The 27,166-nt window shown below is 31.0% G+C and overlaps 1 protein-coding gene across 1 annotated transcript; it reads right to left on the bottom strand.

Annotated features, from left to right (window-relative positions):
• Positions 1 to 1,594: 1,594 nt before the first annotated feature.
• On the bottom strand, positions 1,595 to 27,006 carry LOC126779640 (homeobox protein B-H1-like). The gene is made up of 4 exons (XM_050503794.1): positions 26,443 to 27,006; positions 13,192 to 13,420; positions 3,017 to 3,238; positions 1,595 to 2,799 (listed from the first exon to the last, which is right to left on the bottom strand). The coding sequence occupies exons 1-4, from the start codon at positions 26,579 to 26,581 to the stop codon at positions 2,553 to 2,555; spliced, it is 837 nt and encodes a 278-aa protein (XP_050359751.1). The 5' UTR covers positions 26,582 to 27,006; the 3' UTR covers positions 1,595 to 2,552.
• Positions 27,007 to 27,166: the final 160 nt, after the last annotated feature.

Below are 27,166 nucleotides of genomic sequence, written 5' to 3'. Positions count from 1 at the left end.
TTGACATAATATACTGATTAATAAATTAACGATTGCATAACTATTACTAAAATTTTTCCATCGATAAGAAGTTTAAGATAAAATTCAACTTCAAATATTAATTGAAGCGAGTGTTAATTTGTTAAAATTTTCAAGCAAAAAGCATTAACATGAAATATTCGAATAAATAAAAAATACTTGCGTAGTCTAAACATTATTCGTATTTCTTGTCGACGAAGCTTGACCACGTCGCCCTCGCGATAAAACACGCAATAGTTTGTAAAGGCGATTCCAGAAAACGGTCGTTTTATGATTAGATCAGCACGGCAGCGGCCGCGAGAGGGTAAGGGGATGTTAATTGCTCCGTTTTGTGAACACGGCCAGTGGCGTGCTACGCGAGTAATCAGCGAACTCTGACTGATTGCTTTTTAAATAGGTTTTATGCCCACTAAAATTGAAGGAAATCAAAGAAAAGCCCTTAACACGAGTCCCAGCGATATGATTGTGTGAATAGACGTCATTTTTATTTGACGAGCGTGACTTATAATAACGAATGTTGCACAGAATTTTTGAAGAGTAGGCCTCCGTAATAGGTAAATTTTAGTCGATTAGCTTGCAACCTCGTTTGCTTACATCAGTCATAATTATTCACTTGTTCCCGTTTACTTTTCAATAATTAAAATCATGCAATCGTTGAATTTAATAACATAATTACTCAAATAGCCGCCTTTTAATCCGGATTCTATGACGTAAGCTTGTAAATACTCTCTTTATAGACATTGTAAAAGCAATATAAATCATTAAATCTTCGTGAGGCTATCACATATTTTAAAAGCACATGCACCGAGCATAAAAACGCGTCTAAGACTGGAGAAGGCTTGAGGCTAATGTAAGCAGTCATTACAGATGTTTTTGCAACTAAGTTTACTTTACACAATTTTTTAATTCCCAGTAGCCAACGGCTTGTCCGAGCGGCGAATAGAGATAGTACACACGATTTAACAATGGTCTAATAGCTCGCGTTAGCGTGACTGTTGGGTGTTAGCTTCTACCGTTTTTGTTACGGATACTAACTACCAAATTGCTGTTAGTGCATTTCTTCAGTCGAATAATACAAAACTTGTTGTAAATAGTTCTATTTTTGTAATATTCAAATTACAAAAATGTCATTAATGTAAAATGCTTACAAATTTATTAAAATCTACATTTTGTTTTTAAAAAATAACTAAATTCATAATATGAAAAATCCTCAGCAAATTTTGTGAACTCGGTTATAAAATAAATTAAACAGTTATTCCCCAAACATACTTAGGTAGTTTTTTTAAATTGAGTATACTTAAAGATTTTTAAAACCCTTTGACTGAGTTGTATTTACAAAAATTTAATCAAATTAATCTTTTTCAACTAGAAAATGCGTCTCCCCATAATTAAAATAATTCTCAAAGCGTTAGATTTCAACATACTTAGTTTAGTCAACTTCATACCATTCACAGTAATTATATCATATAAAATATTATATCATAAAAACAATTCACATTTATCAACTAACATTTAATTATTATACTACTGTTATTAAAAGGAATGACGTTATGTTTAAACAATAAAAGCCGCTGAGTTAATTGACAACATTTTAATTACAAAACACCACAAAATCTATTTGACATAAAATGCCACATTTTAGATTGCTTAAGTACATTGCCATATATCTATAGTAGCTTTAGGTACAATACTGTATACCTAATCCTATTTTTTATTTGTGTATTTAATACTAACAATACGTACATTATAATAATAATTATACATTTATATTTATACACAATTTATTTGCACGTTGTATCAATTGTTTGAAATAAATGTTGATATATTATTTATTTGTTTTTATGAAGTTAATACTGTTTAGTATACACAGATAAATAATTATAAAAATGTTTTATACACATATTTTATATTTGTTATAATCTGTTAATTTAAATAGCGGATTTTTTACGGAACAAAATACATTAATCAAAATATTTATTCATGAAATAAGTTTACATTTATAACAATTTTAGCAAAATCAGTATTTAAATTGAAATTGTTTTGATATAAATGATATACATCCCATACGTGAAAATAATAATATTCTGTGATCAAGACCAGCTTGCTGCTAATTTTGAACTCCCAAAGCATTGTTATTAATATTTATAGAAAGAGTTATACGACATCAAATGTATTTATATTATACATAACTTGTTACTACTTTTAATAATATCTATCCGAGCTTATAATATCACATAATTATTACGGACAAGCATTGTCCACTTCGAAACAATTCTCAACAGCACGTTAACACGACAAACGTTCCTTCGAGATTTAAACGCAACTAATAAATATGCACTGTCTTTTCTGAATTTCAACAAAAGGTAACGAAACTCAATCGTGACTTTCACTTCACCGGATAACTTTTAGTTACGCACTTATACGTCTTCGCAGTTGCGATAGTCACTTGTAAGTCATATCTTGCGACCACAACTGAGATTTTTATATGAACCAAACTTGCAAAATTACGTCATTGTTGTCTTTTATCACTGACTTTACACGTGTATGGTTTCATCGTCATCTTCGTCATCAGAACGTTGTTCTATAGAAAGTTCTCGAGGTGAGCGGGGAGGAGGGGCTGGACTCCCTGGATCGACATCAGGGGAGGGCGTGCGTCTCGCTTGTGCATAATAACCTAGTGCTCCCAGTCCCGGAGCCCCGAGAGAGCCCAGGTGAGCTGAAGGACCGGGTAACCCCAATCCCAGAGGTGGAACGCCTCCTAAAGGCGCGCCTGGATAGAGCCTGTAAATGTAACTCATTTTAGCAAGAACTACATCACCTAAAAATGTTTTTTTTTTTTAGATTTTATGTTGTCAAATCGATAAAATTACGATCTTACATTGACAAATTGAATGAATACATTTTATTAGAAATCCTAATTATGTGAAAAGAATTATCAGTAGCTGTAATCGAGCTTAAAGCTCACAAAAATAGATATGAATAAGATTTTCTAACTCACCGATAAGGTAGAGGTTTCTGCAAAGTGTTAGCAGAGGCTGAAGCAGCAGCAGCAGCAGTAGCAGCAGCTTGTCGGTAGTAGAGGTCAGCAGTCGGTGTAGGCTGCGCGGGGTACGCTGGAACTCCCGCCCAGTATCCACCGTATAATCTCTGGAACGCTGCGTAATTACCGGCCTCGGCTAGTAACTCTAAGCCAACTGCCGTCTGACGTTTCCATTTCGTCCTGTTGAAGGTAATTTAATAATTAACTCAATTGAATTAATATATAATAAAAAATATTGAATAAATATTCATTTTATTCTGTTATATTATTTCTAGTCGTAGTGTACTAATCATTTATATAGCAAAACCTTTTTTGTTAAGTATTTTATTAATGGGGGCTACGGAAATCTATTATCGAAAAATATTACAAACTTCGGCTTATATCGGTTCATTGAATCATCGAATAAATCGTTTTGATCTATAGCAAATGTCAGAAGAAACTTTACCAAGCACATTTTGTCACATTACAAGCCTAAAATGACTCTAAAATTTTTGAAACTGTCGTTTACGAACCCTAAACCTATAGATCACTAACCCTATTCAACACTGTGACCCCAATCGTCATCAAATTTGTCACAGACCACTCCAGAGTACAATGAGACAACCACAATAGAGTTAGTAATAAAGAAATATAAATAAAATAATAAATTTGACAAAACGTCTTGGGCACTCGTATGTTCAGCGGAGCGTAGTCTAGTGATTTAATTTGATTTATTTGCGTCTCTCGAAAAGGGTAAGCCAGTATAAATTACAAGATATTGCAAAGGGGAAAGTATGTTTTATACTTTAAAACGCTCTATTTCATCTTTCCTAATTTCAAATTTAAAAACGGAACCACTAATTTGTTTGTGAACGAATTAAATTTGATCATTTTAGAGATTTTTTTGGATAATTAATATGAATACAGCATGATACGAATATCATATACAAAAAATACACACAAGCGTTTTGAAAACCTACAGTAATTAATAGGAAATAGGGAAAATAACTTTTATGATAAGTTGAGGGAAATCTGCGAGCAGTTTTGACATCGTCAGAAGCGACAATACTGTCACTTTGCATAATCTTGAATGTTTTAATAATAATGCTGTAAATTGAAGCACTGTATCATCATAATATACTATTATTAACAACATTTCAAATATATATATATATATTAAAAATAAGTAATTTGTATTAACCCACGAAAATGAAAAGAACCGAAAACATCCCCAATTGTGAAATTTAATTTAATTTTGCAGTTGTCGATTAGTTGAAGAGCCGTTATTGTCATCGAGTGAGTTTTATATTAATACGAAGGGAGTTATTATCATTGCTATTATTATTTTGATAGGGAAGAGCCCTTTGTGTGGTTGGATGTGGTTGTTAGAAGACGCTTCACTGGTTACCTCGTTAATTAATTTCTTTAAATGGATCATTTAATTTTATTAAATGTAAATGAGGGGGAGTTTGGATGTTTTATTGCTCGTCTTTCATAAAATTATTTATGGTATGTCATTAAATATTTTATTTAAACTATTATATATTATTTTTTGTGTGTAGTTTGAGAATTTAATGAATTCGAATTACGTTTATTTTTTTATATGTGACTAATTGATATCATGTAGTTATTGTGAGAAATTAATGTTTATTTCGTAATATAGTCTATCAACAAGTATAGAAAGGAAAATTTCGAAACGATGCGAAAGTTTTACCTGTATAAAGATTATTAGAAACTATTATGTTGATATGTGTTTTAAAAGCTACTTATGTGTCGCACGTTATTCATATTTAAAGTCTAGATATTAATATTATCTATGACATATTCATATTTCTTAAAAAAGGTAAAATTCATATCTGTAATAAATATGTTGGAAGCTTTAATGCAAACTGAGATAAGTAGTTTTATTTTAAACACCATTCCGCAATTATCAGTAGCCGACATTTGATGAATAGAAAGAGTCTCCGCTCACATTAATCATGTTTATGACGGGTCCGTCTGAGGAGTGAACACTCAAGAGCTCTTATTTAATTGTCAAGTGCTGAATGAGAGGCAATCTGCTCAGTGACACTATTCTTTTTATTATTGCCGCGGACGACGAACAAAAAGCTCTCCGAGCGCACTTAAATTCGGCCTGCCATCTCAAGACTTCTTAACAGACGATACTTTTTCTCTTTTCCGCACGCACGTAACGTCATAAGAACGAGTCTTCACTATCTCTGTTCCTCGGTCCCCTGGTGGAGTCTGTCTACGCTCCGCCCAGTGGTTTAGTGATTTGATGCTGCGTGAACTGATTCAATTGTTATTCGAGGATGCTCATTCTAAAACGGGCCTTAAGTGTTCAAGTTAGAGACGAAAATCGTTCATTAAAAGGATCCCGCTTACGACCTCTCTGAGGAGGAGGTTGTTTATCTCGATTTAAGTTTTTGGAAGACGTGATGCGAATTCCGCTTGTATAGTCGACAAACAAGGAATACATTCATCGATCCAAACTGTTTGCGTTTACACTTGGTGCTTAAGCTTCTTAAGTTGTGGGGCGTTGAGCTCAATTTGATTCTTGTTCGAACGTTACTTATACGCTGTTTAGAAACTTTCAAGACGCGCTTGTATGAATGTTCTTATGGGAATTGTTTAGCGACTTAGTTGCGATCAAAGGAACATTTCAACAGTACATGCTTACTTATATACTTTTAATATCTAAGAAATCTTAAATTTAATAAGTATTAAGAGAGATAAGTCCGTATTTACTATATTTATAAAAACATCTAGTAAGTAGTATAATTCAATAGGAAATAATTTTAATATTTCGCAAAAAACTTCGGTAATAATAAATAGGGTTCTTCAAAATTAGTTTAATAATCCTTAATAATAAGTGATTTGTCATGATGCAAATACGTTGTATAAAAAGCGACCGCACATACATGTACCATCATTAAATTAAATACACAAATTACAGCCTAACTCATAACTACTTTTGACAGACGGACCGTATTTGGTCGCAAATGTCTATACTAAATTGACGTTTTGAACGGCATATCCAAATTAGAACAATAAATTGCATACTACGAATTAAAAGGACGAGAAATCCTCTATTACGAGTCGGCCAAAACTGAAATGGCATCTGCAGTATAATGATTAGTTTCTAAATGATAAAGCAGGCGACCTCCGCGTCCTTGGTTCGATTCCCGTGTCTCTGGAGGTGTAATTTAGTGGTTCGCTATAAGCGATTAGTGCTTCTTGGTAGCTCCCGCGCAACCCTTACATTATGTCATTAGGAACGTACACTCACACGTTTTGCATTTTAGATATGATTTTTAGAACTGTGATATTAAACATAAGCATATTTATATATACTAGGTACCTACTATAAGATTGTGGTAAAATTTTGGTGTACAACTTCATTTGTCAAGCAGGATATTATGCAATGATAGATAATGAAAAAGACGCGTAAACGTTACATAAAGTTAAATGTCGGAATATTAATTTATTAGAACTTTTATTATTTTCAAATTTTTTTCGAAATTTTAAGTTTTATTTAAAAAAAATGTTACATATATTACATACTTGACGTAAAATATATAAAGTAATATAAATAAATAAGGTAGCTATCCTAAAAAGTTTATAATAATTTTATTTATTAGTTCCGCTATGTAATCTATCTAATAAGTAGTTATTCATGGCGATTGCGAATGGTACACTTAACCACCAGTGTGTTTTGAGCACAAAATAAACAAGCAATCACTTTTTAACGGATTTATCTACAGGCAAATTATACAAATGATACAAAGCCCTTCCACACTTTTTTTTCTATTATCAACACAAATATTACAATCATTATGTAACGTAATGGAATAATTCAGTCGAAAATATTTATTTAATATAACAGTAACTTACCTACATTTATACCAATTTTTATATTAATTGTTATGTTATTGTTGTTCATTTCTGTATTCTTTATAAATGTAACTGTCTACCTCTTCTATACATAAGGCTAATGTGATTCAGACGGATCCTTTTATGATATATAGGCATCAACTAAGGAGAGGTTTTGAAAATTCGGTCACTAGAAGAGTATATTTAATAAAAGATTTCATGGAAATCTGTTCTTTCTAAAAGAACGAGTCATGAAATTTAGCATAAAAAAAATAAAAAAAATTGATATGTATGCAGGACACAAAACATTGGATTAAATTTTGATTAGGTATAATATATATATTATCAAATTAATCTAATATTATATGAAAATCATGCACACTTAGTGAACTATTTTAAAATAAGCAAAATAACTCTGTTTTCTTAAAATATTGATTACTTAGTTATGAAGTTCGGTGCTTAAAATAAATGAGATTTCTCAATTAAAATAAATTTTACATTGATTTTATTAAGTATATGAAATTTCCATGCTGTTAGATCCCATGAAAAACTTTGATTTCTATAATTTGCATGACATTGCGGAATCCTGTCGCAATATTATTGTTTGTTGTCGAACTGTCGTTTTAGAATATCATTATTTCTGTGACTGCAACTTATAATAATTTTAGGTACTCTTTAATGATACAGAAGTGACTGAACTAATCATCAAGGCTATTTACGATAAATAAATTGGACTCCTGACGGTCGACCCGATCGTAAAATGTTGAAAATCGACTTACAGTATTATGATGATAAATATTTGTGAAAGACGACACGGATAAACTGCGTGTAATTAATGTGGACGCTGACTTGGATGAATAATAAAATTATTGTATTTAGCACAATGAATCGTGAAAAGGTTACCTAATGGATGTTCCTTTTATAATATTATAATTGTTTTAGTCAAAGTCGATTTTTTTAAAACGTTTCGCAATCGATTTTTACGTCTTTTCTTTGCGAATGTATATTTGTACGTATGTCATTATACAATGCGTCATTAGGTAATCGGCGCGGATTACACGTCGCCGACGACTAAACGGCGATAAACGGTGTTCGAGAGCCCCCGGCCTATTAGCTGTGTACGGACAAACGAGAAATTATTTCGAATTTAATGCAATTTCAATTTAAAACGGCAAAGTTACCGTTAAGTTTTGTACAAAATAATAATTTTGTTTAAAATGTATAAGTAAATTATACTATTTAATTTTCTAATTTATCAAAACGCACGACAAGGTACAATTTGGTTTATATAATTATTAATATTAAATGTTTAAAAAATTAAATTCAGATGTTAATATTAACAGTCCTCCAGACCAATTTCAGACATGGCGGCCAATCTCAAGAGAGAATAGCCAACTGCGCGGGACATATTATAGTGCACAAGTGTGTGCGCAAACACAGGTGCAATCTTTATTCCCTATCTCTTACAATCCGATGGGACGGCAATCCGACACAACCGTAAAGAGTTCAGGCGCAGGACCAACAGTTTTACGTGCTTTCCAAGGCACGGGCACACTTCCAACTTCAAGACTCCGGGTTGCTACTGAGAATTTTCGATAGAAAAACTGAATAACCCTTTATTGGCCCGACCTGGGACAGGACATCCGTGTCTTCGGCCTTACATCTAGCCACTAGACTAACAGTCAACTTCAGAAGTTACAATGTGTGACGGGATTCCCGAACTAAAATGAACAACTCAAAATAAACATTATTAATAAAAAATCAAGAGTACCTATGATTGCTATTTTTATATCCATTAAACTGATATTGATTGTACATTTAGTTAAATCAAATTTACTAGAATTTAATTTTACAATTATGTATAAAAATTGAAATAAGCTAAAACACGAGTTGCTCTCGATTTGGCTAAAAAGAGACAGAATTATCACTCCGATACGATCACACAAGAAATCATTTAAAAACAATTAAGTAAATAAACCGTTGAATGGTTATAAAAAAGTATCAATTTGGTCGGCGGAAGCTTTATAATAAACGGTGCGTCGGCGCCGGCTGGGCCATGACTTGCAGCCGCTCTGTGGATGGTCAAGTGCCGACCGTCTTTGATTCACACGTACCAACAATCTGGTATCCTAATCCAAAGTCTTTGTTCTTGATTTTATTTGCAACAAGACAAGAGTCTTGTATGTTTTTGTTAAAATGTCATGTCAATTTAAGACAAAAAATGTGATTTATTTTTAGGATCTTTTTCTATCGTCTTGTAGGTATTCTAAAACTTCACATCACATCAATTTAATGTAACACATTCAGGAATATATTTTAAACAATATTTGTCTTTAAATTGATTAATTTCAAAAGTAATATATGACTTAAATGTAATAAAAAATATTAATTACTGTATATGTTTAAGCTAAGGTCAGAATCTCTTAAAATATTTATTATTGCTAATAAAATTCTGTATCCTGCCAGTAAAATCAATTTTAATTATAAACAAAAAATGTCGACACATGTACAATGGACAGACTCCATTAAATATTTAAGAACATAAGAAAATGACCGCACACAAAAGCTATTAAATCTTCAATTAACTCCAATTTCACACCCTTTCACGAACCGAAAAATCGAAGCCCAAACATTGGTTTTACCGAAATTATAGAAAACCCACAAAGAGGAAGCAAAAAATAACATCAGTAGAAAAAAGCACCAGACGGGGCGGGCGACAGCTTGTGCGGCGCCCGCGCAACACCTCGTATAACCATTATCGTTGATTGTCTATGATATATGTGTATGACAATTGTAATAAATTTTCCATAAAATCTGGTAACAATGTGCGTAAGAATTAAGCTTATGCAAATTAATTAGTCGTGTGATTTGAGATTTCATAAAATTCACTTAGCCAACAATCGAGACTAGAAATTTTTACTCGTATTACTCGTGCGTCATAAGCATCTATAGATTAACCATACAAAATAATCATTCTAACATACATAATAAATGTATGTACGTAAAACAATAAATATTTATTATAAAAAGATAACGTAACCGAGAACTAGAGATTGTCAGTTTTTTGACTACCGTTGTTTTTATGAAGCGTCTAGAGGTGGCATGGTCGGCGGCAGCTAAGGTCTAATTATTGACGTTTGTTTTTGAAATAATCGCTTTAGTACAGCCGACGACGGAACTCGTTAAATGCCTTAAGATGATTAACAATATCTATTTTTAACTGAATATTGAGAATATTTTCATTGTTGTAGTATTATATAAATATAGACTATTTATATTTATTATATATAAATAGTCTATATGTAATTGTATATATAGACCATTTATATATTCGTAAAGATATATATTTTTATGGTAAAGATTGTTATACACAATGGTATAGGATGTTAAGTTTTCTCTGCGTTATAATAGATTTGAACCAATTATACATTTACACACTACACCTGGAACTAACTGCCTTAGGGGTATGTGGAAACAATAAATAGGTTCATTTTTATTAAGTTAAAAAAATTGCGTGTTTAAAAGACAGATGTGTAACATGGTTACATGTTACGATTATAAAATGTGAACATTGTTGAAATTAACATTGATTTATTACGCGAAGGTAACGTTATTCCGAATACATATCATTGTGGCCAATCGAGAGCCATACTCAGAGCGAGTAGCGGCTACAGTATGACAATACGCTGACTCAGCATTGCTGTGTGTGTCTCGCCGACTATCTCACGAAGTACATCAAGTTACTGTTGTCTTAATTTATAGCTGAAAGCGAGCGCGAATTGAAACATCGCCTCAAATATCTTATTTATATTTAAATTATAACTGCATTATATATATAAAAAAGCGAACTAATATTGTTTTTTTTTAAAGGTTTTAACAAATGTACCTAAAATATCCATAAAATCATTCTCCCCTTACATTTTATAGTTTATAATAGTTTTTAATTATAATTATATCAGGAATCCAAAAACGCTGGTCTGAGGATGAACCTATCAAAAACAAAGACCATGGTGTTATCTAAACATAGCTTCGATGACATTGCTATCATTGTAGCAGGCCAAAATATTGAGAGGGTGTGCAAGTACAAATATCTGGCGACATGGCTTAATGACACCTGGAGCTGTGAACAGGAGGTAAAGACTCGCATCGAAATAGTTCGACGTGCCTCCTGCACGTTGAAAAAAGTACTCTGCAATCGCAGACTTAAGATCCCTGTGGCGCATACGACTCCTACATTGTTACATCTGGCCTATAATTCTTTACGGATGCGAGACGTGGACACTTAAAGAAGACCTCAAAAAACGTATAGAATCTTTCGAGATGTGGGCATATAGACGTATGTTGGCCATTAGTTGGACTCGAAAGGTCTCGAACGTGGAAGTTCTGCGACGCGTCAACCAAAAACGGCAACTTTTGGAGATTGTCAAGAAGAGAAAAGTTGCATATCTCGGACACGTGCTTAGGCATGAAAGATATGAACTTTTGCAACTCATTATGATGGGAAAAGTTGCCGGAAGGAGAGCTGTTGGGCGCAGAAAAAAGTCTTGGCTGTGCAACATCCGTGAATGGACGGGAATCGCGAGTGCTGCCGAACTCTTTCGCCTCGCGAAGAACAAGAAGGAGTATTTAAAGCTGACTGCCAACCTTCGCTGGTCGGAGTGGCACTCGAAGGAGAAGAATTGAAAACTGTGCATTTTTTTCTGCACAAATATAGAAATTGTTACTTACTTACTACTTATATCATCTGAATATTATATTTGTGAGCCATCATTTCTACAAAACAAATATATCGTGTGGCAATGACCTCAATCGATCAAGTTGTTCAGAAGGTACACGGTCACTAACAGCGCATTAGCCATTATATAGGTATTAGATATATAGTATAGAAATTTATTGTTATAATTGACAAACTTAATTTAAAGTTACATTTAATACACAACATACATAAACAAATACCTTAAATTTACTCTAAAATAACAAATGAATCAATTATTACAACATTGATAAAAAAACTATTTTTTTAAACTAACTTAATCAAACCTTATATAATCCTAGGTTTATTATTCTTAGATTGTATTATTACCGGCAACTCAATAGTTTAGTAAAATTCAATTTAAATATTTGTTTAAAATATACTTAGAGATCAAGTCAAATTAAATAAATACTTTTAAAGAAATATTTACATATTAATAGTGCAGTTCATACGAAATATAATTTTTATTATTATTTGATAAAAAATGTCATTTAATTTCTTTCAATTACTTCTCTTGTCACTTAGACCGTTATCAAGTAGCGAGCTATAATTGCTTTCTTCATTCGAGCCGTCTTACACGTATTCAGTCTTATAAACCCATTACGGTGTGGGAGGTAGGAATACTTAATAGCATTTCTTCACAATTATCATGTAACTCGAAGGGAATTTGTAGTCAGGAGACGGAATTTTTTGGATCGTATTTATGGGAAATAATTTATCATTATCGTAATGCAAAACATAACAATTACATATATTTTTTCATTCATTATATTTTATATTCAATTTTTGAACTATTACTCAAAATATTTGATATTTAGTTTTTATCGATTTCTAGTAGTTACGTTTCGTATGGATGGTTTATATATATATTTAAAAGTAATCAAAGTGTTTCTGCGTAACTATAAAATTACTTAAAGCCTTGATTGCAATACACGAATTAACATATTTGTGTAAACGATTGCGGTTCTATAACATTAGAAGTGAATGAAGAAAATGGCAAAGGTTCGTTTGATGTTGTGACGTTCTTACAGTCACACTGACAGTCCTAAGCTTTGAACTCTGTGGTTTGTTTGAGTCTTTAATACAACCCGTCTCATTGCGTCCACTGTAATTGTACTAACTACATAAATATTTCGATTCAAAGGGCGAATGTACTATGTAATATAATGTTTATGTATGTTAATTTAATTTAATGTTATGTAATGTTACTTATAGAATTGAAAACGAATGCTAACAACATGAAGCATTTTTATACTGAAATATTACGAGTACCTACACATATTATATGGTATTTGTAATATTATAGATTTTTATCAGCGAGTTCACGTAAAACCTATAAACCTAATGATACTGAACAATCACATGATAATTTAACATCGAAACAGAGGGAATTTTGACAACAAATGGCCGCTCTCAAAAAAGACTAACAAACTGTGTGACCACACAAGTGTGTGGTACGTGGTCAACGTATGCTTATATTTTTTTTAATACGAATTTTTGAAAATATAATACGAATAAATCAACTCACCGTCTGTTCTGATACCAGGTCTTAACTTGCGTATCGGTGAGGCCAAGTTTTGCTGCTAACTCCATCCTATCTTGCACGCTGAGGTACTTCTGTCTTTCAAATGATTTCTCCAAGGTCTGGAGCTGGTGGTCTGTGAACGCAGTTCTCGCTTTCCTTTGCTTCTTTGCAAGTCCTGATGCATCTCCACCGCAGGATTTACTTGATACGTCGTCTGAGTCATCTTTCACACCTACGATAATATTACCAATAATTAATTATTTTGTTAGTCTTATTACATAAATATAAATATTTAAGCTATTGGGATGTTTTTTCTGTGTAATGACTTTTATATTATATTGAATGATGTTTAATATGAAACAATAAAATAAATAATTTTACAAATTTATACAATTAAATTTTGAGAAAGATTAGAATTTGAAGCAGTTGATTAATAACCTTTAGTTTTAAGGCTTTATTACATTAACTAAAAAACATATTTTAGAAACTAGAAATATTATTAACATTATACATAAAACAAGTTAATATAAACAAGGCTAGTCATATTAACAGGGTTATCTAGAGCTTTGTAACTCAAGCAAGTTGTCTCGAACGAAGCCCTGTTGTAAGGCTTCTGCGGTCAGCACCGCTTCCTTGCACGGACGTTGATCACTTACCTTACAAACGAGATTTTTTAGGAGTGCAATTATTTTACAATTGATAAATTAAACGGGTACTAATGACGCAATTAGAATAAATGAAATATCTTAGGAATATATTAATGTAAGTTACCTGTAGTTTTACCTTTTTTAGAAAACCAATATTAAAATAATGTTTTAATAAATTTAAAACATTGCCTTCATACTCTTTTATTTTAAAAAGAAAGTATACCGAAATATAATTTTTAAAATCAAGCACCTCATATCTTGAATTAAGGTGTTCAATATTTGATGGTTATTATCAACCAAAAATATTAACGCGTTTATCGTAAAATGTCTCTTAATTAAAGTGGTTTTCATATCTTAAAAGATAATTCGGCAAAATTTAAAAGCAATGCAAGTATGAGACCAAAAGTAAAGATCAAATTGTTAACAAGGAGATTCGATTAATGTTTCATAAGTTGTCTTTTAACTATTCTGATCTTTCCCATGTTAGGTAAATGAAAATAAGCCCTTTTAAAATTAAATAATCATGTCATTTTTTACATTTTAATGTAACTTAAAATTTACACTATCTAATGCAGGCTCAATTATCTTTATTATTATTGTATTTATAAAGCATTATGGTAATAATATTCAAGAATTATAGTATGTGTTTTACTGTTAATACAATAAAACATAACAGTTTATGAATTATCATAGTCATGACTTTTAAGTAAAATCTTAGACACCTAGTAACGTGATATTATAGGTAAGTATTTCGCAATTCGCAAGCATGTTAGTTAATAGGGGGACAGTAAGTAGTCTGAGCGCTTAGTGCCTGGGTGGTAAACCGCAACTTCTACACTCGGCTGCGCTAATTCCTTCGCATTATACATATAATCTGGTGTTGTACTTTACGTTAACTGAATTCCTATAATATCCGAAGTTTTCGCTCTAAACAAACTAATGGCTTATAAACATAAACAAAGTATATATTTTTAAAAGTTCTCCTAAAGACCATAGGAACCCTTACTTATGCTGAGTGGATTATTATCGTTCAAGTATTTCTTATACCGAATATCATGAGGCAACACTTGGAAAAAATTATTTAATGTAAACATTTTCCTTACAAATTCACGTAACAACCTTGACTACAAATTGGAATGCTACGAAGTGGCGATTTTTTTAACGCCCCTCCAGTTTGTAATATCGAGTGTAATTATGACCGACCGAGGCCCATTAGGGTTCGCCGCCATTAATTTATTATAATAAGGTCCAACTGCCAACTGCATTTGCTCGACCGTGAAAATTATTATCATTAGTGGGCAATAATGTTACCATAAAACGTCAAGCTACCATTAACCTTATCAATACGATTTCAAAATTGAGCTCCTAATGTGAGAAATGAAGATATGTTCTTAATAAATTAAAACAGTTCTATGAGACGTCTATATCAATGGAGTTGCGGCTTTCAAGTGCTCGCTTGCCTTTAATTAAGGGTTGATTCTTGAATAATTGTTGTATTTAAAAAAAAAATACTAGTTATGACGGGTTTCATCTTGGTATAGCTTTCGACATATTAATGCTTGATATGTTGTACCACAAATATTATTAATTACTTTTTTATAAATATTGTTACGATAATCAATCTTATGTGCAATTTGAACGAAATTTACCTTTATATATATTTATATAAAACAGAAAAATATTTTTATAAATTTGAAAGGTTTTTCTGCCAAATAAAGTAGCATTATAGCTCTTAGCTGTAAGGACTTATTGTATAACTAGAATAAAGTATATTGAAAAGAGTAAAAAATGTTTATCAGTGTTATATACGAGGCTCGGGTCATGACATCGGATCAATGTGATTAAATGTACGTAAATATTGTCACCCGAAGTATACTATAATTTGCAAAGTAAAATCATAATAAGAAATATGTTAAAAACGACTTCCTAGATTTGTTTATAAATATTTCTTAACGACTTTTTTTAGTTACATACAAGTAACACATATACAAAGCGTGTAAAAAATCAATTTAATATTATTCAATCAGCTCGTCATGTAATAAAAACAAGTACGGATCATTTACATTGAAACATTTTTGAAAAACTTGATATCTAAAGTGCATTGTGTACACCTATATGAGCTCATTTAAATTTTATAGAGAATAATTTAAATAATATTTACTGGTAATATGATATAAAATATTTTTAAATATAGGGCATTGTAGACGAAACTAGAAGAAGAATTGAATATACGTTCTAAGGCTTATTTCGATACGCATCTATTTTGTAAACATATTAATTAAACTGTTTTTCATTATTAAAAAAAACGTAATTTAGTATAATTACAATGTAATTCGTAAATTAATTAACAATATTTATTTTCAAGGTATAACATAACATACGTAATTACGAAATTAAGCTTGTTAACTTACGATTAGATTTAGAATGACTACCGTTTTCGAATGTAAAGAATTCTAATAAAGTTTACGGTCTATAAATTACTTTTAGACTTTTCATTTCGATATTATTCAACGAGGATTAACAAAGATAATGAATACTTATAATACACGTGTTTGATTGTCTAATGTATTTATAATCGAGCAACACGTTACCGACCTCGTTCATTTGTCACCGCAATAACTCCCAAAGGACATCCCACGTATCTATTAGATATGTTAAGCCGTTAATTGAATATTAAGTTACTTATGAGCGCTTGATTGATTCGGAGAATATTTAATTGATTAATAAACACTCCAATCGCTACAAGAATAAATCTGTAAGATTAAGGTCAGTACTCGGTTATGTGGCTACCGATTATTATAAGTAGCGAGGTGAAAGAGACGTGAGCGGCTGTACAAGAATGGCGAATTTGTTTTATTTTTTTATCATTTTTAAAACAATTTTTCTTTAACTAGTTGTGTATTTCATTTTTAAAGTTTTCTCTCATTAACTAGCTCTGAGCAAAGGGTTTTTATTAATAACATATAATTAGACCAACCTTATCTAGATAGCTTGAAATGAAAGATACTACTAAAATATTATATCACAGTCTCACAATATCGGTTCAAGCGATCTCTCCGCCCGCTTCCAATGTTAATACATCACGCCCCACGCCTTTTTTCTCTCAAACAATATTTTGTTATATTCTCAACGAGTACCTACTCAATTACATGTTTTAATGCCCTGTTTTATCTTAAATAACGAATATCATTATAATAATTTTTGATCATAAATCTAATAAACTAAAGCTCCTGTTAAATAAAAAAATTTGTTTAATGCCGAGATGACTCATTGGATAGAACAAGATCTTAACCGAAGATCGCGAGTTCACCAGATCATCATCAGGTGAGGTATCATGTGTTTATAATTCATCTTGTGCTGAACGCTAAATTAACATATCGTGAGGAAGGCTGCATATGCAAATCACTCACTTGTATTGTACCAACGTGGTGGTATAAGTTAAAAACCTATGTACGTCTTAAGATGGGAGGAGATCTTTCCCACCAACGGGACATGTACAAGCTGTTACTTTAAGATTGCAGGTAAGAGCGGTAAAAATAAAATATAAGATTTACTAAAACCGATCTAAGCGCATGAACATACAATAACAATATAAACCAATACGAAAATTTATTACTTTTTTCTTCTAAAGCCTTCTTTTATGTTTAGTAAAATGTATAGAGCTAAGTTCAGATACAAATTATGCCAATATTTTAATAGATTTAAATTAACTCAATACTTTCATCCAATTGCATATCTAAATGACCTTAATGTGTCAGACGATTACACAATTTTAATAGTATTTACTTACAAGGTGACCTCATGAATAGATATAGCTTTATGCAATTTACACACTGTGATTTAGTTTGTCTTTGTTGCGAAGGTTAGTGTTATTTAAACAGCTTATATAATCACTACATATTATAAAACAAAATCCCGCGTCTTTCTGTCTGTCTGTCTGAACGTGATAAATTCAAAAACTATTGAACGGATTTAATAAGGTTTTCGCCAATGGATGGAGTGAGGAATTCACGAGGAAAATGAAAATTGAAAATTATGAAGATCTTGGAAAAAATGATGCCGACTGGGAGTCTTACTAACGTGTCCTGCGTAAACTATTAGAGTTATATGTATTACGAAGTAAACGTTTTATGTAGACCATTATTTTCATTTTACGAAGCCGGGACGGGATGCTAGTTTAAAATAAATAAAATTGTTTAAGCCGGTGCCTTAAAAAACGGTCTCATATTTAATAATAAATATTAATCAAAACACTTTGCGAATAATTTGGTTGATATGTAATAATCTGCCTTAATTTCGCAAATATAATAGTTTCGAGCGTTAAAAATACTGGCATTTTTTCCCTTACTAGTATAATGATTAAGTTAGGTAATTCATAAAATATGAAGACAAATATCTATATCAAAGGTATTTTAAGAAAATGCCTATATTTTACTTTCAATAAAATATATATACTCATATAACATTATATTTTGAAGTGTAATTAAAATCGAATTTATTACAACATTTTTATAATACAAGAACCCAAAAAGTCTAGTTTAATTGACATTGGCTTTTTATACGAAAAAATAAAGAAACAGGCTTTAAAGGTTTTCGTATATATTATAAGTAATGCATCTAAAGTATTTGATACATCTATTTTAGCAAGCTTAGCAAATTTTTTTTTAACTATAGTTCCATTCTCGTTGCGTTTATTTGATAAGTAAATTTTTCTCCCCAGCGATATGATGCTAAAATTCTTTAAAAAATCTTTATGGTTTTTTTGTACATTTTGTAACTTCTCAAGGCAGCTTATGTCCTAGTGGTAATTGTATTTGAACATTTTCTTCAATAAGGAAAATATAACTTGAAACTATGTTAATATAAATTAGCTAGTGTAGTTAAAATATACCCGTCATAATTACGAAATAAAAAAAAATAACAACCAACGCAAATTTTCATTTATTAGTTTATAATTACTTGAACAAAAACACGTAACAATTACGTTAAAACTTAATCATTTAACTATATGTTATCGTTCCAGTTAAAGTTCGTTTCGTAATTATGTGAAGCATCGTTGCTTTGTTATGTCCTGTAAATCAAATTTAATGTTTTATTTGTTTTCTCTTTAATAATAATAATATATAAAAATATATACCGATGTACGCGCTAGCACTTTTTGATGGCTACCATCTGTACACAAATATTCATAGAATCTTCAAGTATATAGTTTATATACTACATTATATTCTTTAAATCTCATGAAATTAATTTTTAACTTTCACAATTCGATTTTATTGTTATTATTATTAAAATAACTTACAAATTGATATGTAGATTTCCTGATTGTAATAAAATTAAACACTGATACAGTCACATAGATGTTGAAGTTGTTAGGTCATATCAATTAATAGGTACACCTATTATATATATTATCAATATTAAAAGTAATTGTAATTTTAACTAATAATAAAAATACCTACACATATGCTTAAAGATTTGTTTCACGCAGTGATATAATTAATGATGATCGTGTAAGTGGAAGCCATGTAAGATGCGCGAGCGCAGTGAACAATGCGCTCAATGAGATGGCGTTATATCATAAGTGTGTCGTAATGCACTTCACACAGATAACGTTATAAATATATTTCTCTAACAAAAGACTCGAATTTTAAATCTAAATGTAGTTTTACTTTAATATCCATAATAAAAATATACAAAAATATTAATAAATAAACGTTCACGTTAATAAAAAAAAAAAATTGATACATTTTCTGAAAAAAAAAGTAATTATACATTTTCATAAAGGTATTTCATTACGAGGTTTTATATTTTTCTTTCTTTTTATTGGGCTGTTTTAGAGCTTTTGTATTATTAAAACTGAATGTAGTATCATCTAAGAAATAAATAAGTCTACATAGGCATACAATTAAATTTAAAAATATAACATTAAGCCTTTATTGTGCAACATTTAGTTTTTCCCTTTCAAATTAAAAGTAATTTATTTATTTAATATTATTTAATATTGTATTCGAAAGATCGAATACAATTATAATATTATAAAAATAATTTATCAATGAATAATCATCTAAATAACATTCTAAGAAGCGATAGTTATGAATTCAACATAAGTTTTCTCGTAATTAATCTTTGCATTCACTTTAATCGTAAAACAATACTGGAACGAGCTGCCTGATTTTTGCCACGATAGCAATTAGAAAATCTGTGTAATTATATGTTTACGTAAACACGATTACAATACAACGATTTCTTTAATTCATATAATGACTTATCTCTTAGGGTTAGCACAAACTATTTATATTGTTCGTACAAAATCTTCAAAGCTTTTTAACTAACATTGTAACACAACCGATTTTATGGCATTTCCGTTTGAATAATAGATAAAATTGATTTTATTAAATTATGGTTCAGTTAATTTATAAAATATGTTAAGAAAACCTGTGTCTTTGTTAGTGTTTTAAAAATTGTGTTACGTTTATTTTAAAAGAAAGAGTATGACATTAAATGTATCGGATAAAATAGATCAAACATAGTGTTTACGATTTCGGTTCTATCGATGTGAAATCGTATGAAAAATTATACTATTTCCTTGACTCTTATGTGAAACCGCTCAAGTGGACATTCAGATTTCAGAAGCTATTACACGGTCTCTAAACATGTCTATACTCAAAAATATTACAAGCTTACAAAACCTAGAGTTACCGGCTGATTTATTTAACAAGAAAATTACGACACTTAAATCGGTATTATTACTTAAATACTGATATTGACTTGAAAAATTAGGAGTATTTGATTTAATTTTTTCATTACAATTCGGTTTAGTAATCAAACCAGTGGCTTGAAAATCCAACATTAGTACAACAAATAAGACTGTAAATAATCCCCAAGAAAAAAAAAACTTTAATCACAAAGTCTTAAGACGAACTTTTATATTTTAAATCGAACTCAATTTCACAGCTCACATCGCCTGTCAAATGCGACACAAAGCCGCGAATAGGATACGTATTATGAGAGATTTCAACTGGGCCTATTTATATCAATGATAATCTATTTATTGTCACACTAAAAAGTTTTGATTTTATCATTTGGTGCGATGAAAGAATTGTCACCTCACGCTTATCGAGATGCCAAAAGTCACGACGGTGTCCAATGTGATAAAATGATCGTTATACTCATTGACATAGAGTATAATCTTGTACAACATAAATTGATCCAAAACAAGGTATGCTAAGCAGCTTAACGATGGTGTGCGCTGGAAGTAAGGTTTGACGTTTCAAGTAACGAACCAGTGGCTTCGTAAAAGTATACTTAATGGCAAAACGTTATTTGTTACATTTCTTTTTAATGTTCAATAATTTATTACCTTATAAAATTACAAGTGTCAAGGGAGTGTCAAGGAAATCGCGTTTGTCAAGCGCTAAAATCAAAGTAATATTTTTTACTGAGTAATCGATTTAATTGTGTGACCGCGTCTCTATTATTAAGTGGAGATTAATTACTTTAGTAAATTGTCAGTCAGTTTATATTATGAACACTAATTGCTATAAACGCTGTATTTTTCACATTCTCAGTAAATGGGTTTTTTAAATTACAATGCAAGAAGCTTTGTATTTACAGTTGTACGTAGACATTTTAATTGCTGCCGGCGGAGGTTGAGTACAGTAATTGACAGGTTTAAAATCATTAAATAAGGCATATAGTCGGAAAGATTAACATTATTAACGATCATTTCCGAATATAATGACTTTCATATTATGCAATTTCTTTATATGCACTTAATACCGACTTTTGCACGCAACTGTACCAACTGTAAATCGCACGAACATTTATGAATTAGGTGAGCTATTTAAAATTTAAAAAGCGAACTGAACTTGACATTTGACAAAAAGCTGATTATGACGTCATTTTTTTTCTTTTCCCTTGGGCCCAGGAGAGGCCTTTCAGCCAGGATTAATTTGGTCCGTTTTATAAGGGCTTACTTATCTCGGAACCGAGTGTTCCGAACGAGTTGTATTTATCGTGGCCATTATACGTTTTATTATTTAATTTATTTAACGCTTCGAGTTTATCGGCTTGTCTATTAAATCGTCGACGGGATAATGCGATTGAAAACTAAACATTCATTCGAGATATTTAAAGTAATTTATGTGTGTGTGAACTATTTAAACACACATAAATTGTTTAAATTGATACACAAACATAAAATATAAATTAAACGATAATGTTTTAAATAAATATTTAAATTAATTGAAATGGCTCAACATAATCAAATATACAGTTCTATTAGTGGTGTTGTTACGTTATTGATATCTTTATTATCTGATTAATGTATCTCAAGAGATCATCTTAGGTTGATTTTGCGACTCTTTTAGCAAATGGAGATAAGATGAATATTTATTTGTAAACACTAACGTAAAACGTTTATATATTCGTCGGTAAGACAGTTCACGATTTTAAATGAAGTTAATAATATAATTTGAGATGAGATCGTCTGAGAGATGTACAAGAAATGGAACTTAGTTGAAGGTCGCGGGTTGGTGTTTACAAATTTATCTTACGCTCGGCGATGAAAGAAAAAACGAAACCTGCGTGGGAAGAAAGAAATTCTGGGTTATTTTAGTATGTACGTATATCCGCAATGCAGCATCGAGAATGATTAAGATCTACATTTTTTTTTACATATGAGACCTTGATTGCGAATCCGTTGTTGATAAATCTCTAACGAATTTGATAGGAATAAATATTTTTATAAGTAATATTTACTTAAGTTTTAATACTACACGTTAGAAGGAAATAGCAACATCAAACCTATCCTGTGTGAAGATATTTTTAGTTTAAAGATTATATATAATTTTTGCCAACGTCAAAATTAAAATATTTTAAATGTTAATCATAAACGAATCCGTTATGAAAAAAACTTTATTTTATTAGTAAAATTATATTATTCAAAATACTACTTTACTTTATATTAGTAGTGTGATTGTCTTAAAAATAAATAAATGTATTTATAATACATTTTTAAACATGAGGTTTATAAATTAATTCCAGATAAAGATCATTTGTCTTAGATGCTAATAATTAGTTCCCAGCTCGGATAAATAAAAATTAATGAGAAGTTATAACACAGCAGAGATTACACGCAGCCATTTTAATTAATGAAAATCATATTCAATGCTTTACAACGTTTCATCAGAAATTATAAGAAAAAATATGACGTAAATTATGTGACAATTTGTATTTTTATACAATATTCTAAAGTTTTATTTATTAGCGGCTGTATTTAAATTAATTGTACTAATTCGATAGTGTTATTTCAATACAAGACGAACATAAATACCTGAAAGAAATTTTAGTACAATCGCAATGTGAGGAATGTGTATGTGTGGAACTAAAACGCTGGTTATAATAATATTTATGTTTATGTGATATAACAGAGGACAATGTTAAATAAAGCAACATTTTGTTATCCTAATATTATTTGTAATTAAATTGAAAATTTAATATTATTAATTGCAATACTTGTTCGATAATAAATTGATTATATTAAGTACCTATTGAAATTCTTGAATATAAATTATGACCATGTGCTTTGCATTTGTCTTATCGAAATATTATTCATAGTATTTAAGACAGTGCCACACTCAATCGCAAGATCACTTGCAACTATATATATATGTCTAATCAAATATGTAAACGTGACTTGATTTCCTTTGCTGTGCTATCGTGTATATGAACCAAAAAATATTCAATAGTTAAGTGTGTTGCTATCTTAAATGTAGTCAAGGCGAATCTAGACGGATAACAGATCAGCTATTCAAAGGTTTTTTACGACAAAATATAGAGTCGATTTGTTTAACATTCACGTTAATAGTAATTTATTTATCAAACATTAGCATTCAAGTGACTATTATTTTTAAGTTAACGTTTTTTTTTAAGACAAGCTTTATTTATAGTTTATTTTCACATTAAAGTTTTACATGTATAGCTTGTGATAATTTCTGTTAATTTAATTCTTCTTAAGCATGAATAAAATATATTTAATAAAACGCGTCGTGTTCAATTTGTATACAATTATATAAATTTTATTTTAAAAAGGATTATGATGAATTGATGATGTGATTATGATTTATCAAAGATATAATTTTATGTTTTATATTTATTATATATACATAAATTGAATTTTGCTTACAATATTTTATCGTATTATATGCGAGTGCTTGGTAAAAAAATAAGTTTTTTTTTAATTTAAATAATATGTAAGATACTTTTTTTTTATTTGTAATGAAGTAACGATGTTTTGAACACTTTTTATTAATTCATTCTCTTAAGAAACCATTATTAAACAGGTTGAATATACAAATATATTAAATAAACAAACAAAAAATAAACGAACAAACTTACTTTAGTTTGTTTGTTTATTTATCCGTTCTGCTTTCATGTCTCACCGCATCAACTACTTTTTGTTAAATTTGGTAGAAGCAAAAAACTAAAACCAATAGAAAATTATACGGATAACTTAGACTACTGGAATACTGATCAAAACAGAACGGAACCAGACGTACGAATTATTATCGAATACAGCTGCAGGCAATGAGCAATAATTTAAAATATAAGTTATCTTTGTGTAACCTAACCTATTATAAAAATAATATCTTATGAAAAATTAATAGAGAACTAATAAATCGTTGCTTAAAAAATGTTTTAAATGAAGTATAAATTTTTAGTAATAGTATTTATAATAAATGATTATAAGTATATTTAATCACAATATATTGCCACTTTCGCAAATAATAAAAAACAAAAAGCAATGAATAAAAATAAATAAATTGTAAAATATTATCATTTAACATTTAGTACAATAATTCAATCACATCAAATCTTAAAGTTTACATAAACAAGTCACACAGCATTTGTTACAAGTGATTGCCCGACGCTCGTTGTGACAAACCTTTATTTCGGATGAAATTGCATCCGTGTCCGACGCAAGACCTTTTGGAGGTCGTATACCGTCCCATACACAATCCGCTATGATGTCGATACAAGTCGATTGGTTTTATGATATAACAACTTTAGTTGTGGTCTGTGTTGAATAAATTATTAGTTTATAAAATCAATATATTTTTTCATTGAGATTCTATTTGTACAGTTTTCCGGTCATATTCAGATTTTGCAATCATAAAAATAATTGATTAAAAAAATAAATCAAGACAAAACCACATAAATAGACTAAAATTTCATATGACAAATCGTCGACAATTGATCTACATTCTAAGCGAGTTCCGATTTGTGTCTAATTTTGCTAACATTTGTCATATTACATATTGTACGAACCGACCGCGGGCCGTGGTAGACACCTTCGATTTAATCTCCATAATATAATTAAAGACTTGGTTTTTTAGGCAGTGGATGGTATCAACAATTTGTCTTAATAATGAATTGCCTGTATTAATTTGTTTGTTTGATAGTGATTTAATTTCTAACATATAACATATTATAATGCATTTTAAACATAATTATAAAATCGAACATACTTGTTTAAAAACTCAGTACAATAAATTAACGAATATGGTAGGAATCTATTTGTTACTGTAATTTTCACTATATTAAAATATTTACACAAACAATAGTTCTTATAAAATGTAATTTTATTACAAAACTTCTTATTTATTTTCCCAGTATTATAAAAGTAGAAAGTCAAAACTAATACAAAATAGTTAGAATATTCATTATATAATTTTGTCATTGTTTAAAGCTTTAAATCCATTTCACATGATGCCGCGTCGTTTCAGACTCAATACGTGAAACGTTGATAACATGATTTGTATAACTTAAGAGGAATTGGTTGAGTCGGAGTTCAAAATTTCTAATTACGAGTTTATATATTTATTAATACGAGATAACTTTTTACTGATCCTGATTTATTAGCCTTTTAGTAAATATAATAAATGTCAAAATATTTTGTTTAATATAGAAGCTTCACACATTAGCTATTTCCTCATGTATGATTATTTTTAACCGTGAGTAAGTCTACGCTGAAGCTGCTCTAGTTATATAATTGTAACTCATTAATTAAATAGCTTAGAAAATATCGCATTGTCGCTAATTCTGAGAAAACTCTAAATGAATTCTTTTGCGTGACGATCATTATCGTTTTTCTCGGTATTATCAAACAGCCAGTGTAAGCAATTAATAGATTATAAAATTTAAATAATATAGTATGAATAACAATTAAATATGTCTAGGCCGTTTTTCTAATTAGAACGCTACTATTATGCTAACTCTATGTTATTCATGCCGTCAGACCCGTTGAAGTCTTTTCTTAGACGCAACGAGTACGTATTTCTATCTTATAATCAACAGTATTTTGCTTTATATATATTTCTGCTTCATAATAATATTCTAAGATTTTCCCATGGCAAGCAGGCATAGTTATGACATTTTAAACAATTATTATTTAAGACTTGTTTTTAGTTTCAGTCATGTTTTTTTTAAAAACACAAAAAAATCAATGATATCATAAGATTATATTAATATCGTAATCCTAAACCTTTTATCAAAAACTTAAACTAATAATTAAATAGTAGCATTATAGTATACAATAACCAACCTGGTGAATCTGTAGCCGATCTGTCCGAATCGGAATCCCTGTGTGCGCTTAGGTCCCTCGGCGCAGCATCGAGTATGTCTGTGATCATGAAGCGAGTGCGTGGAGCGCGCGCGTCGCGCTCGTCGCGCTGCACCGTCATCGCCACGGCGCCGGGGCCCTGGCCCGCCGCCGCCGCTCCTGCTGCATCCAGCGCCCGCGCGCGCCACCGCCCGCCCACCGCTACCTCCACTTCGCTAGCCCCCAGCTCGACGTCCGAACCGACGTCTCCGCCGCTGCTGTCGACGCCCGTCACCGCACACGGCACATCACACGACACCCGTTTTACGCTAGGTCTTATAACTTTAATACTCGCCGATTGTCCGATTAACCATCGCCGACCTTCACCTCACTTTATTGTTCACCCTTTAAAACAGTACCGTTTCCGAAATACTTGTAACACACAAAACTCGAAATTGTTTCGTTGCAGATCACGTGGAAATCGGTGTTGCTCCGAAGATGCGATCAGTGTACGCGAGGAAGTAGAGATTCGTAATAGCGAGCGACGCGCAAGCGTCCGGCGCGAGGTGTCGGTTGCGACTGAGGCGGGCGCGCGCGGTCGGCTCGGCGGAGGCGGGCGCTGGGCGGGTGGGCGCGGCGGCGGCCAACGGCGCAACGGCGCGCTCGGGGCGTGCCGCTGCCATGTTGCTCGGGGCCGCGCTAATGCTCTTTTTGCCTCGCCGCGGGA

This window comes from Nymphalis io, chromosome 2 (genome assembly GCF_905147045.1).
Source record: "Nymphalis io chromosome 2, ilAglIoxx1.1, whole genome shotgun sequence".
In the NCBI taxonomy this organism is placed as follows: Eukaryota; Metazoa; Arthropoda; class Insecta; order Lepidoptera; family Nymphalidae; genus Nymphalis; species Nymphalis io.
Note: the sequence above shows the minus strand (reverse complement) of the source record. Positions and strands in the feature narration are given on the sequence as shown.